The 13,625-nt window shown below is 37.8% G+C and overlaps 1 protein-coding gene across 1 annotated transcript in view; it reads left to right on the top strand.

Moving 5' to 3' along the window:
* Positions 1 to 13,220, top strand: part of LOC122787906 (ADAMTS-like protein 3) — a 255,659-nt gene extending 242,439 nt beyond the window's left edge. Inside the window, exons 3-6 of the mRNA XM_044054830.1 lie at positions 6,737 to 6,891; positions 7,049 to 7,109; positions 12,963 to 13,074; positions 13,174 to 13,220. Of these exons, the coding sequence (XP_043910765.1) occupies positions 6,737 to 6,891; positions 7,049 to 7,109; positions 12,963 to 13,074; positions 13,174 to 13,220 (375 nt within the window). The remainder of the gene's footprint in view (positions 1 to 6,736; positions 6,892 to 7,048; positions 7,110 to 12,962; positions 13,075 to 13,173) is intronic.
* The last annotated feature ends 405 nt before the right edge of the window (positions 13,221 to 13,625 follow it).

Raw genomic sequence — 13,625 nt, 5'->3', positions numbered from 1 at the left:
GGCTGAGTAAAGGGGGGCAATGACATCCCTAGATCTAGACACAATCCCTTTGTTTATAACTTGTACAATGTAGCAGGACTTTCTTACAACAACAGACACATACTGGTCAAACATTAGGTCACTGTCCAGCATAATTTCCCAAATCTTGGACAACTGGGTCAGTTCTTAGGAGCAAATTCTTACAAAGTTATTACTCTTTTATTACACAAATGTGCAGCTTGGCACTTTATTAGGTGTGTGACCACATATTAGATGTGTTGGGGTGGAATTTTACATTGCAATGAAAACTTAGGAATCTCGTGGGAGATTTACCATTCAGTTAATGTTATGTTATGAAATGAGTTTCCTCAGTCCCAGCTCTCTGAATTCAACAGTCACTGACAGTTACAACATGGTAAATACAAATTAATCACACATTGCTGAGCTGTTATCATGCTATGCTGTTAACATTCATTTGCAAATATCCACCTTTTCTAATTCAGGACATTAGGGAACTGGAGCCATTTCTAATAGACAGTGTGCACAAGGCAGAAAAAGTAATTTTGAGTGAAGTTAGTTGCAGAACACACACACACACACACACACACACACACACGCACGCACACACACACACACACACACACACACACACACACACACACACACACACACACACACACACACACACACACACACACACACACACACACACACACACCACATAGATCCTTAACAAGCCACTTGGAGGCTCATGGTTTATCTATTTTATGTGTTTGATATATGCTAGGAGAACCACAGTAAGTGGCAAAAAACACATAGACAGGAGGAGAGCATGCAGACTCCATAAGAAGGTACCTCATCTGAAAAAAAAATTGGAGAACAAAGTACTGTGAGACAACAATGGTGACTAACACTATGCCATCCATGTGGTGCCTCGGTGTATTAGAAATCTATCATCCCACTACAAATCAGAGGAAGTTGTACGTGGTGTGTAGTAACTAAGGATTTGTAGCAGAGGAGTGGAGTGACAATAGATGTGAGAAGGATGCATTCCCAGAAACCCACCCCCCTAACTTTAAAAGACCTGTAGGTTGGTTATGATGCATTTGGAGAAATACCAAGTGGGCGAAAAGTGAATGAAATATGAGTTCCACTATCCTGGGCAAAGTACAGTAGGCACCCAAGCTTCTTAAAGTTCAACAGTTGTCAGTGATATTGCATCATGTTTAGTGCTATATGTGTATATGTGACCATTATGAGGAGGCCTGGAATGATTTAGGGATTTATAGGAGATTGTAATGCATAAGGGATTGTATTAAATGCAAGTTATGTAGAGTTAGTGTGCTCAACATTTTCAGGCAGTGATACCACTGTTTTCATTTGGAGAGTATCTTTATAAACTGCAGGAAGTTAGTACAAGATATGGTCTGTAGCAAGACAGTTCTGATTTTATGGGTAATAGAGGTGAAGGCATAACAGTACACATTTAGTAAACAGATGTGCAAAGAAACGTATCATAAAAATAGAAGGGAAAAGGCAAATAGTGTGGCTGTTCTGTAAACCTCAGAGTGCATGCTTATAAATACTAATAACCCACAAAAATGCACCAATTCAGCAATGCATCTAAAAAGTCCATAAAGAAGTAAATGTAATATACCACAGTAAATTCAGAAACGGCAGTTATATTAATTTTATTTTATTTATTTTATTTTACATTTGTTGACCGGGCTAGTCCAGCTGGATAATTTCCATTTTCAGTGGAGGCCCGGGGAGAAAAGCTCCACAATTAAAACAAGGTTAAACATTTAAGCAACAATGCATACATGTTAGTGTAGTAGAAAATACAGCGAAAAAAAAACAGGTAAAAAACAAATAGCCTAAGTTATATATTCATATTTTTTAGAACAGTACAGTAATTTAGTCATTTGAAATAGCAGGGAAAGATAGTGATTTTTAGGGAAGTATGGCTGAAGAGCGAAGAAGTCATTTAGTCTGGATTGGTACAGGAGCAGAGCCAGAAGTTGTTAAGATGTAATAGAAGTTGTTTTGAAAAGTTGAAAGGAGTCTAGTGAGGTAATGTGTGGGGAGGTTATTCCATATTTTCCTATGGAGTTTGAAAATAGACAGTTACCTGCTGAATTTGTAATTCTAGTTGTGGTGACTTGTATCTTTTCGCAGATCAACTGTTTCAAGTTTTTGTAGGGAGTAAGGAGGTTACTGAGAGCTGGTGTTTTTGTTGGTTGATAAAGAATGTTATGTGTAATTAAGAGTTGTTGATAGATAAGCTTGTTAGGTAGTTCTAACCATTGTAATTGTTTTAAGTTATTACAGTGGTGAGTTCTGTACTGGGATGCTGTGGCAAACGGGCTATATTATGATAGGATGTAGTTAGTTTTTCAGGTTACCTTTAGAGAGATTGGTGTAAATAGAGGAAGCATACAGTAGGGTGGAGATAAGATGTGATTGAGCTAAGGTGGTCCGTGCTTCTGGAGTAAGGAAGGGTTTTATTCTGTACAGTGAACCTATATTTTTATTTACTGCTTTTATAGTGTTATTGATATGACAATCATAGTTAAGATTATTATCAATAGTAACACCAAGCAGTTTGGTAGTAGAGTCTGGGAGATAAGAGAATTGTCAGCTGCAGTAATAGTAAAATTTAGTTGAGGAGATTTGTGGGTAGGTGAGAATAGTAATAGTTTTGTTTTCTTGGAGTTGAGAAGGAGACATCTTTTGAGAACCATTGTTCAACGGTTGAAAAGGTAGATTGTGTGAGTGACTGGAGTTCAGATTTGGGAGCTGTACAGATGATGGTAGAATCATCTGCATATTGTATGCAGGTAGTGTTATGGATAGATGATTGAAGATCATTAATAAAGATAGAGAATAAGAGTGGGCCTAATATTGATCCTTGAGGTACTCCTAAGGAGATAGGTAGTAGAGCAGATAGAGAATTTTTCCAGAGTACTGCTTGTTGTCGGTTTTCAAGGTAGGATGAGAACCACGTTAAGGAGGAAAAATCCAAGGCAAGTGAGTTTAGTATGTGTAGGAGAAGTTTATGGTTGACCATGTCGAAGGCTTTGACAGGTCTAGGAAAAGAGAAGCAGTTAGTTTGTTATTATTACGGTTACAGTTTATTGTGTTAGTAAAGGAAAGTAGTGCAGTGGTCGTACTATGTGAGGGTCTAAATCCATGTTGAGTGTTTGCTAGTAGGTTATTTTGAAGGAGATGGTTAAGTAGTTGTTTGTGTATACATTTTTCCATGATTTTAGCTAGTGGAGATAATAGTGCTATTGGTAGTTAGAGAGGTCAGTGGATTTGCCTCCTTTATGTAAGGGTATGATGTGTGATATCTTCTTATGGATCTGTTTATTAGGATCGAAACAGGGTATGCTATAGCTTTTGCTGCTACCTGAAGGAATTCAGTAGGAAGCTTATCTGCTGAGGGGTAGTGGGTTTAAGTTTTTGTAAGAGAGATTGTATGTAGGAGGTGGGTATGGGTTGAAGTTGAAGGGAAGGAATGACGTTGTTGGTGTTACTTAAGATCAGTTGGGAAGCATCAGGGGATAAATGGCTTGCTAGTGTTTGTATGGAAGTAGTAAAGAAGCTATTGAAGTTATTGGCTATTAAAGAGGGATTATCAGGGTCTAGATTCTGTGGGTTAGGTGTTACTATTTTACCTGGGGTAAGTAGATGATTGATAGTAGACCAGAACCTTTTGGTTCTTTTGTGGATTGCTGAAGTTCTACATAGTAGTTCTTTTGTCTGAAATAATAGCATTTTGGTTTTGTTTCTCAGCTCTCTAAAGGTTTGATAGTCTATTGGGTTTCTAGAGGAGCCATTTCTTCCAAGATTTATTTTTAAGCCTGATCTTTGTTTAGTATTAGAGGTAAGCCAGGGTGCTGTTCTGGTCTTTATTCTAATGGTACGACTTGGGGCATGGTGGTTTAGGATTGTAAGGAATGCTGAGTTGAAATATTCTATGGCTTTGTTGAGAGAGAGGTGCTTTAGAGGGGTCCAATTGTACTGTGAGAGTTCTGTTTGAAATCTTTGGGGATTAAATTGTTTCTTTGAATATAGTGTTCTATGTGAGGTAGGTAAGTTTTGATGAGTTTTAGCTCTAATGACATATGTGAGGGAGTGATCGCTAAGGTCATCAGGAAGGATGCCAGTTTTGTAGCTTTGTGAGGGGGAGTTTGTAAGAACCCAGTCTAAGGTGGTTTCTTTTTTGCTTGTTTTATTTATTCTAGTGGCACTATCAATTAGTTGTTTGAAACCAAAAAGGTATTGAAGACTCAAGATCTCAACAAATGTAAGCTATTTAATTTTTGCATTCACTTAGCTTCCTCAAGGAAGTCATCTTTTTTGGTTAAACTACTAATCCTTTTTAACTGTCCCTTCACATTATTTATATAGTGTACAAATTCTTCCAGATCAAGTGTTCCTTTCCACACAAGGAAAACATTGTTGATAAAATGCACCATTTTAATAATATGCTTATTAAATTTGCTTTCCAGCATACTAGCTGCCTCCCACCCATGCATAAATACATTTGCGTAGCTAGGGGCTAATGATGCACCCATAGCTACACCATTAATGTGTGTTTGTATTTGAAATTTACTTATCAATTTAATTATAGTGAAATTAATTACCTGGATGTAACCATTTTTAAAGAAGATAAGAAGTTAGTAGCTAAGGTGTATAAAAAAGAAGTTCAGAATAATAGTTATTTGCACTATTCCAGTATGCATCCCAAAAAAAACTAAGATGAATGTAGTGAAAGGACAGTTAAAAATGATTAGTAGTTTAACCAAAAAAGATGATGACTTCCTTGAGGAAGCAAAGTTCTTTTGTAACAAAATTGAAAAATAGGTCATCCATCTGTAGAAGTGAATAAATTACTTCAAGAGCAGATAGATGAAAGGAATGGTAAAGTAAATGGCACTGATAACAGTAAAAACGAATATGAATGTAGAAGGGCTATGGCTATACAAAATACTGTAGACTCACAGGCTATAAAGAATGTTGTTAAGAAAAATTGGGGATTATTTAAAGCCAATAGTGAGTTAATTAGTTAAATAGGAACTAGTCCAACATTTGTACAAAAGAAAGCTAAGAGCTTTAAAAAGTATTTTCAAGGAAAATTGAGTAAAAGTTATCAAACAGAACAGAGAAGTAGTATGATCAAATGTTATAATTGTAATATGCGTCATTTGTTATATACTGAAGGGAGTGAGTTAGAAGTGGGAAACAGCAAAGTGAGAATACCAGGGATGTTTAGTTGTAAATCTAAGAATGTGATCTATTTTATAGTGTGTATGGAATGTAAACATTTCTTATGTTGGAAGAACTACACGAGAGTTAAATAAAAGAATATACAAACATAAACAAGCTATCCAAATAGCTGATGATAAAAATGGTATGAGTAAACACTATAAAGGAAGTAAATGTAAAGGAAATTATAGGTTTTTAGTGTTAGAATCCCTGGCTAATATTCTTAATATTCTGACTATAGAAGAAGAGTTAGGCTGGCTTGAATATTGCTGGCAAATTAGATTAAATAACAGAGAAGAATGTATTATGTATTTAAAAAGGAAAGGGTTAAAACATTAAAGGTAGCTTGAGTTAAAATGAATATATACTAAGTTGGTGATGTTTTTATTTATCATGTGATTGGTGATGTAAGTTTTATCATGCAATTAGAACTACTATTTATGTGTGTATGGTTACCTCAGTCTGAAGAAGTCTCTTATTGTGATTGGAGATGAAAGCACTTACTTGAGGTTTTTGTACTTTTGGAATAAAGTGCCAGTTGCCCAACAGATTCTGCATTATGTTGTGTTATTTTAGAAACATGGTATGTGTCTTCAGATAAGTATGTCATTTCCATCACCACACTTCACAGTATAAATGTTATGCTAGTAATTATTTTTCCTCAGCTGAAACAAGCAATAAATTAGCAAAAAAAATCTCAAATCTTTTTCTTTTTAATAGTAAATCTGCAGTCACTTCTTCCATTTACCTTTAATTTTACATAGTATTTTATTTTTGTTAGGGACTGTTTTGTATATATTCGTTACTAAATACTATAATTTGCTAATACTGTTTGTTTGTATGCAAATAATAAAACTTATAAACCATTTTACAAGTCTGTGACACAAACTACAGTAAGTTTATAAGTATGTTAGGGCACATGAAGATTCTTGTTGTTGAGTATTAACGGCACACCTTGGGGTGGAAGGATGCTTAGTCTTCGCCCCTGTGCCTTACTACATACCTAGGTATGCTGCTATCATACAAAAAGCAAGACTCTCTTGTGCATTAATGCTTACTTACTATAAGAGTTTTCATTTTTCTAGAAAAAATGAAAAGTAGAGAAATATTCTTCTAAAGAAACTGTTCAGGAAATGAAAGTTAAATGGAGAGAAAAATGTATTCATTTTGACAAGACACTGTTAATATGATGAAGATGGTGGTGATAATGATAATATATGAGATAGAGTAACCTTCAAATAAATTATTTCATCCAGAATCTGGTATTAATGTCTCATCCACAATAATGTATTTTTGTAATATTTGTTACTTAAACTCTGAAAAGTAATTTTTTTCACAAAACCTACAGTGTAGCTCTTCTTAGTTCACTGACACTGTTGTCTCTCTTTATTATAGCTTTCCAGAAAAAAAAGTGAAAACAGGCATTATGACATTGCAGTAATATTTCAGAGCTTGCTGTGTCTTATTGTGTTTCCTCAAGTAGGTAATAGATTACAGGTTGCATAGATGGGAGCCACAGCTTGGACACCGCCAACGTCGGCAGCTAAGCCCCAATGAATGGTCACAGTGGGGAAGTTGGAGCTTATGTTCTAGTACCTGTGGAGGAGGGGCTGCTTTCCGTGTTCGGAGTTGCTTCAGGTGAATTTAACTGACTGCTTATTTACTTATTTATTTGTGTTTCACAGTTATCTCTTTTCTTACAATGATGTGTTCGTATGGCCCCATTTTCTAAATGACAGCTCCCACTGAAGGAAAAGAAGTAAAGATGCATCATCTAACATGTTTTCATTTTTAGGTTCTCACAAAGAGATGACTGTTCAGGTGACCCAAGACAGTACAAAGCATGTAATGTTCAGGCAAGTACTTCCTGTTGTATTTACTTTTTAAAGTGCATTTTACTGAAAATGTCAATAAGACATGATGCGGTCATTTACAAGGAAGATTGCTAAATTCTTGTCATTTTCTTCTATATATATTTTTTTATAAAGTGGTACCTGTTCTGATTTTTTTATCTTTATTTTCAACTAAGTAGCTTAGATTTTCTAATGCATATACAGACTACAGTTGCTATTTTAGAACTGTGCAGTGTGTTTCCCTTTCTGTCAGAGTTGTGTACCAAAATAAAGATGCACTTTGGCAAATGCAGACGACCGTACACAGCCCACCGGTGTGAGGGATGAAATTCTAACTATGACATGAGATGTTAGTGGGATGGTCACAATAAGGATATAGTATCTGGTGACCCCTTTTCTACACAGAGGGAGAGGCCATTGTAGCAGTCAGGGTTAGGGGACTCGCTTAACACAGGCTGGAGGTACTATATGTGCACAATAATAGTCACAGCATTCTTGACATAGGTAGGAGCCCATCCTCCTCTGTGCAGCCCACCTCTACCTAAAAGTAAATGAGTGAAAGGTAAGTATCCCATTCTCAGTGATGATTATCTTTTTTTCCATGATGATGTTATTGAGGAACTCACTGCCCATTCTTTGATAAGCTTACATTTCTCCCCTTGAGCTAGTTAACATATGTCAGCATGTGCCAGTCATGGTTATGCTTAGGTGTCTTTTCTGTATTGCCAGGGGAGTAGGTCTGAAGAGGCAGATGTCTGTACTGGAACTACCAGCAATGAAAATAAAGGATATAGAAACACAGACACACATGTGAGTCCATGCATGTGTGTGTTTGTATATAATTAGAATATGAAGCACATCTGCTTTTGTAAATTAGTAGTTATATGTAGATAGATCTTACACTCTGTGATGATGGGGGAGTTAAGGCAGGCCTTGTTGCGTACCACAAAATATAAGATGGTTTGGTTTCTTTCCACTTCTGCCACTCTCCTTTCCACTAATACAGCAATGTAACTTGCCCCCCTGTTAGTAGCAGCTGTGTTCTGCAGAGTTGTGAAGCTGCAGTCAAGGTCTGGATTCATTAACTGCAGGCAGTTATGTATTTTCATAAGTTGTCATATGAGTATCTCTTTTTGGAGTGAGACAAAGTTAAATGAGACACAACAGCTAGGTTTACATTACCACTGCTGTACTTTCTGATGCAGATTCAGAGTTCCAGCTCAGGAGACTTGAGGAATAGCCAAGTATAAAGTGTTCTTACAAAATGGTAGCCATATAATTCATTGAAACAAGATTCACTAACTTTGACTTTGGCGAAGGGTGAGGATTTATGAACTCATCTTCTTCAACTGGACAGCTGATTTTGTTTTCTAGATGGAAACATAGATTTGACTGTTAAAATACACTGACTTCGTGAATTGCTGTACATTGGTTTGTCCTCCAGGGTGCCACACTGTGTCGAAAATACTGTAGTGGTACAAATTTCTTTTTCTTCAGTTCATAGTACCTCCTGTAAGGAAAAAAACACCAACCCAAAGGATTTATAAAACAAAAATCCACAAAATAACATCCACAAATGGCAGCTTATGTTACAAGCAGATAAGCATCCTGTTATCAATGATAGCATTTGTATTAAGTGCTTTTTATAAGTATTGTATCATATTCTGTACTGTTATCTTAAGTTGCTTTGTGAAGTTTTTAGATTTTAATTGTTTGATTGTTGAATTAATTGTTTAATCGAGTATGTAGAACAGTATATATGTTTTTTCACATTTTGTCATTTTATTCTGATGAAGTCTGTGGACAAAAGCACTAAATAAATATTTCCTTGACTGGAGTGTCTCCTGTAAGGAGTTATGTGGAATTCTGTTCCCAGTAGAAAACAGTGTGAACATTTTATATTGAAAATAATCATCTTTTGAAAAGATTATTTTCACTGGGTCAGGTTCATCAAGATGAGACTCTACATAGTTTGCTTACCAAGTCAAAAAACTCTTAAGTAAAACAGGAAAGTATAAGCTTTCCCAGCAAGTGACCCATTGCCCATTAGCTGTAAGTTAATTAAATCTTCCGTTTTTAGTTATTATTACATTTAATGTATTTTCATGTATGATCTTTTCCCCTTGCCCTCATAGTTAGTATTTCATGTTCTGTTAATCTGCATTCTACAGCTCCAGTTCAGTTATCATTGAGGTATGCAGATTGACCGTGAAGTCATATATTTCTGTTCATCAGCCACTTAATGCAGTAACTTACAGTAAACTCTCAGTTAACCAGAACTCTAGCAACTGGCACTCTCAAGAAACCAGAAAAAAAAATATCGAAGAAATACAGTACAATTTTCATGTCTTGCACGCCAACCCCCCCCCCCGCAAAAACATACCTTACGTTTTTAGAATTTTAAAAAGGAAGATAGGAATAAATTCCCTTTTTCCCCAACCTGAGAACAAGTCAAGCCAAACAAATAGTATAGGGTACAGTATGTCAGGCCTATTTTTAATAGTAACTCTCAAGCAAGCAGAAACTACAGATCTGAAGTTGTCTTCATTTGCTCTTCAACCTGTGGTACATGGATCCAGGACAGATCTGACTTTGCCGCATTTCTCCAACATTGGATCCGAGCCACAAGCTGTTCCCCTACCCATAATGCCCCTGTCTCCTTCCTAGCTTCAAATCTAGTTTGCCACGCTAATAGCAAGCATTGTGATCTGCTGCTCCAGGCTTTTTTTTTGGGTAGGTGAGTTAGATTTTCTAACTATTTTTCACCTTTCTCTCCCCTTTTTCTTCTCTCTACCCTTCTCTCACTCAGGTGTCAGTCTATAACCAAAAAAAAAAAAAAAAGACTTTCCTATTCCCATTTCCCTCTAGCTGTCTTTAGAGTGTGTGTGTGTGTGTGTGTGTGTGTGTGTGTGTGTGTGTGTGTGTGTGTGTGTGTGTGCGCATGCGCACGCATGTGCCTGCTGGTGGGTCTCTCTCGCTCTGCTATAGCAGGGACACCCAAACTGGGATTTAGGAAGTGCATAGAGTGTGGCCATAAGCTCTGTGTGTTGTATGCTTAGGAATCCAGCACCTCAATTCCTCCTTTTCGATCTGTGTGGGGTTCAGTCTCTGCACATTGATCGACAGGAGGAATAAACTTATACTTAAGGGCCTTCTTCCACCTCCTCCTGCAGAGGCCCAAGCTTCCTCTTCTGCCGCTTCTGCTTCCCCCTCCACCCCGTCCTCTGGGACTCAACCTCCCGCCAAGAGTTTTGGGGATGGAGAGAAGCACAAGCACCGGGATAGGCCGAGGAAGCAGTCCCCCAACCGCTCCTCCTAGGCCGAGCCACCAGCGAAATCTCACCCAGGTTTTGGCTCAAGTTCCCCCAGCTCTGTTCCCCTTGCTTCTCCCCGGAGCCTGAGGAGTCTCAGAGCCCTTCACTGGTGTCGGCTTCATCACACTATCTGTCTAGGCTGGAGTTGGTGGCCTCTTCTGCTAGGCCACCTGCAGCCTCTCCGAAGATGAGGTGGACAGAATGATGCGGAGGTTCATCTGCATGCAGATACAGATGGGAGTCTTGCCTGCCTCCTCCCCCTCTGGGGCTGGGTCATGCCGTCCGCCTTCATCCCGATAACTCCTTCTCCGATCTGACCCCTGGTTTTGGAGCCCTTGGGTCCGAAGACCCTTGACGTTGAGGGGTCGGCACCGATGGTACCTCGACACCGACCATTGCATTGAGTTGGTCGGCTCAGACAAACTCGGATCTGTAGCCTTGGTGCTGGATCCAAGGGGGTGGCCTCGGTACGAGTTTTTCAGAGCCAAGCCTTCCAGTCAGACTCTTGGCACCTGAGGTTCGGCTCCTGCTCCCCCATTGTATAGGCTCAGTTGTAGCCCGAGCTCCAGGGGTTCATTCTCATTCTGCCTCTGACATGGTGCATAGGGTTCTCTCGATCCCATCGAGACTGTTGACGATGTCATCCTCGGAGTCCGTCCTGGCTCCCTCTATCTCTGGTCAGGATTTCTCCATCCTGCCCCTTCAGGGACAGCCTGCCGCCTCTCCACCACTGAGTGTTCCCCCACAGGAACAGCTGGATGTTTTCAAGTCCTCCCCAGAGTCCCCCCACGAGGAGGTTCCTCGAAAATTCATGTGTAAAAGGAGACACTTAGACTCCCCTCCAGAGTCTCTCATGGAGGACACGGACTTGGAGGAATGGGAGGGTTCCAGCTGATCACCCCCAGAGGATGTCTCATTTGGAAACATCATGGAGATCTTTCATCAGCGTCGGGGGGTCTTTGCCCAAAAACTCAGCCCTGACGAGTCGGTGTTCCTGGAGGCATTTGGGGCAGGACCCTCTAGATCTTGGGTGTCCCCTCTCATGGATCCCCTGGCGGATCTTATTACATAAATATATCTTCATAAAATCATATGACCATATTCAATTCCTTAAAAATTAAATAAATTATGAATTAATTCACATTCTTAAATATTCTCGTTCTGCCTTTTAATTAATATAGACTTTATACTGACAGTATTATTCAAACCTGGTGCTACATCTGCTTGCAATCGAATGATCCATTCATATTCTTTTAGTTCTAGAATGTTATTCATATCTCCTCCCCTAGTACCCATATCTACTACACCTATACCTCTAAACTTAAAAGTATGTGTTTTATTATCCATAACATGTTTACTTAATGCATTCGTCACCAATTTTCTTCTAATTTCGGACTTATGTTCTATTATGCGCTCCCTTAACTTTCTAGTTGTCTTACCAACATAAAATGCTGTGCAAATTGTACATGTTGCAAGATATACTATTTGGACTGTATTACAATTTGCTGAACATTTAAATTCATATTTTTCTTTGGTAGTAGGATGAAAATCTAGATATCTTAAATAAATTATGAATTAATTCACAAGTTAATTTGGGATGGTAATAGTGAAGAACTGGAGAAATATATTGTATATTTAAATGCTACGACGAATTTCTTGAAATTTAAAATGTCTTTTTCAGTAGATAGTATAGTGTTTTTGGATATCCAGTTATACAAGAAAGCAGGTAGAATAGAGTCAGCAATATATAAGAAAGAAGCAAATGCTAATAGATATATTAAAATAAATAGTATGCATGCACCACATACTTTTAAAGGTGTTTTGAAAGTACAATTAATAAGGGCTAGCAAGCTTAATACAGAGGAAAATAATTTCATACTCCAAACGAATGAAATGAAGCGAGAATTTGAAAAGAATGGATATTTTTCTCAATTTGTAAATGCCATATATGAAGAGGTAAAAATAGGAAGAAAGGATAAATATAAACCAATTTTTGGTAGAGACATAATACAATCAGTACAAAATTCAGATGAAAGTGACAAAGTAATTAGGTATGTCACTACTTTTAGTGCAAACACTAGAGATGTATGCAACATTATAGAAAAAAAATTGGCTTATATTGATGGCTATGCCAGAAATTAAAAATTTAGTAGGCTTGAAACCTAGATTTTCATACAGGAACTTGGAGACATTGAAGCAGAAATTGTGTTATAAGGACTTTAAAGGAAAGAGAGTTATACAACATAAAAATGCAACATTGAAGTGCTACAATTGTAGCTTTTGTGCTGATATTTATGATTCAGTAAATACTTTTGAACATCCTACTACCAAAGAAAAACATGAATTTAAATGTTCAGCAAATTGTAATACAGTCCAAATAGTATATCTTGCAACATGTACAATTTGCACAGCATTTTATGTTGGTAAGAAAACTAGAAAGTGAAGGGAGCACATAATAGAACATAAGTCCGAAATTAGAAGAAAAGTGGTGACGAATGCATTAAGTAAACATGTTATGAATAATAAAACACATACTTTTAAGTTTAGAGGTGTAGGTGTAGTAGATATGGGTACTAGGGGAGGAGATATGAATAACATTCTAGAACTAAAAGAATATGAATGGATCATTCGATTGCAAGCAGATGTAGCACCAGGTTTGAATAATACTGTCAGTATAAAGCCTATATTAATTAAAAGGCAGAGAGAGAATATTTAAGAATGTGAATTAATTCATAATTTATTTAATTTTTAAGGAATTGAATATGGTCATATGATTTTTATGAAGATACTTCAAGGGTAACTAAGGGTAATGCTGCTCAATGCCAGAAGTCTAAACCTCAAGATGCACGCCCTCGAAGCCCTCCTCAGTATGGAGAACATCGATGTCTGTGCAGTGACTGAAACCTGGTTCAAGGCTCCTGAGAGCATCCCAGCACTATCAGGTTTTACCTCATATCATGCTTTCCGGCCCCAAAACTTGGACCGAACCACAAAAGGAGGGGGAGTATCCATTTTCATCAAAGATACCCACACCTCCAGGTTAGTGGCAATGCACGAAGCATCGGAGACTATCCAGGTGCAACTAACCATAGGCAAAACTGCCTTACAGTTTGTAGCATGCTACAGACCACCCTCTCAAACTCAGGAACCCCACACAGCCTTCCTGAAGACACTGGAGAGTATGAATGTTTCTCCAAATACCATT

The sequence above is a fragment of the Protopterus annectens genome, chromosome 13.part0 (assembly GCF_019279795.1).
Source record: "Protopterus annectens isolate FY-2018-M chromosome 13.part0, PAN1.0, whole genome shotgun sequence".
NCBI lineage: Eukaryota > Metazoa > Chordata > Ceratodontiformes > Protopteridae > Protopterus > Protopterus annectens.
The sequence above is the reverse complement of the archived record's forward strand: the minus strand, read 5'-3'. Positions and strand labels throughout refer to the sequence as shown.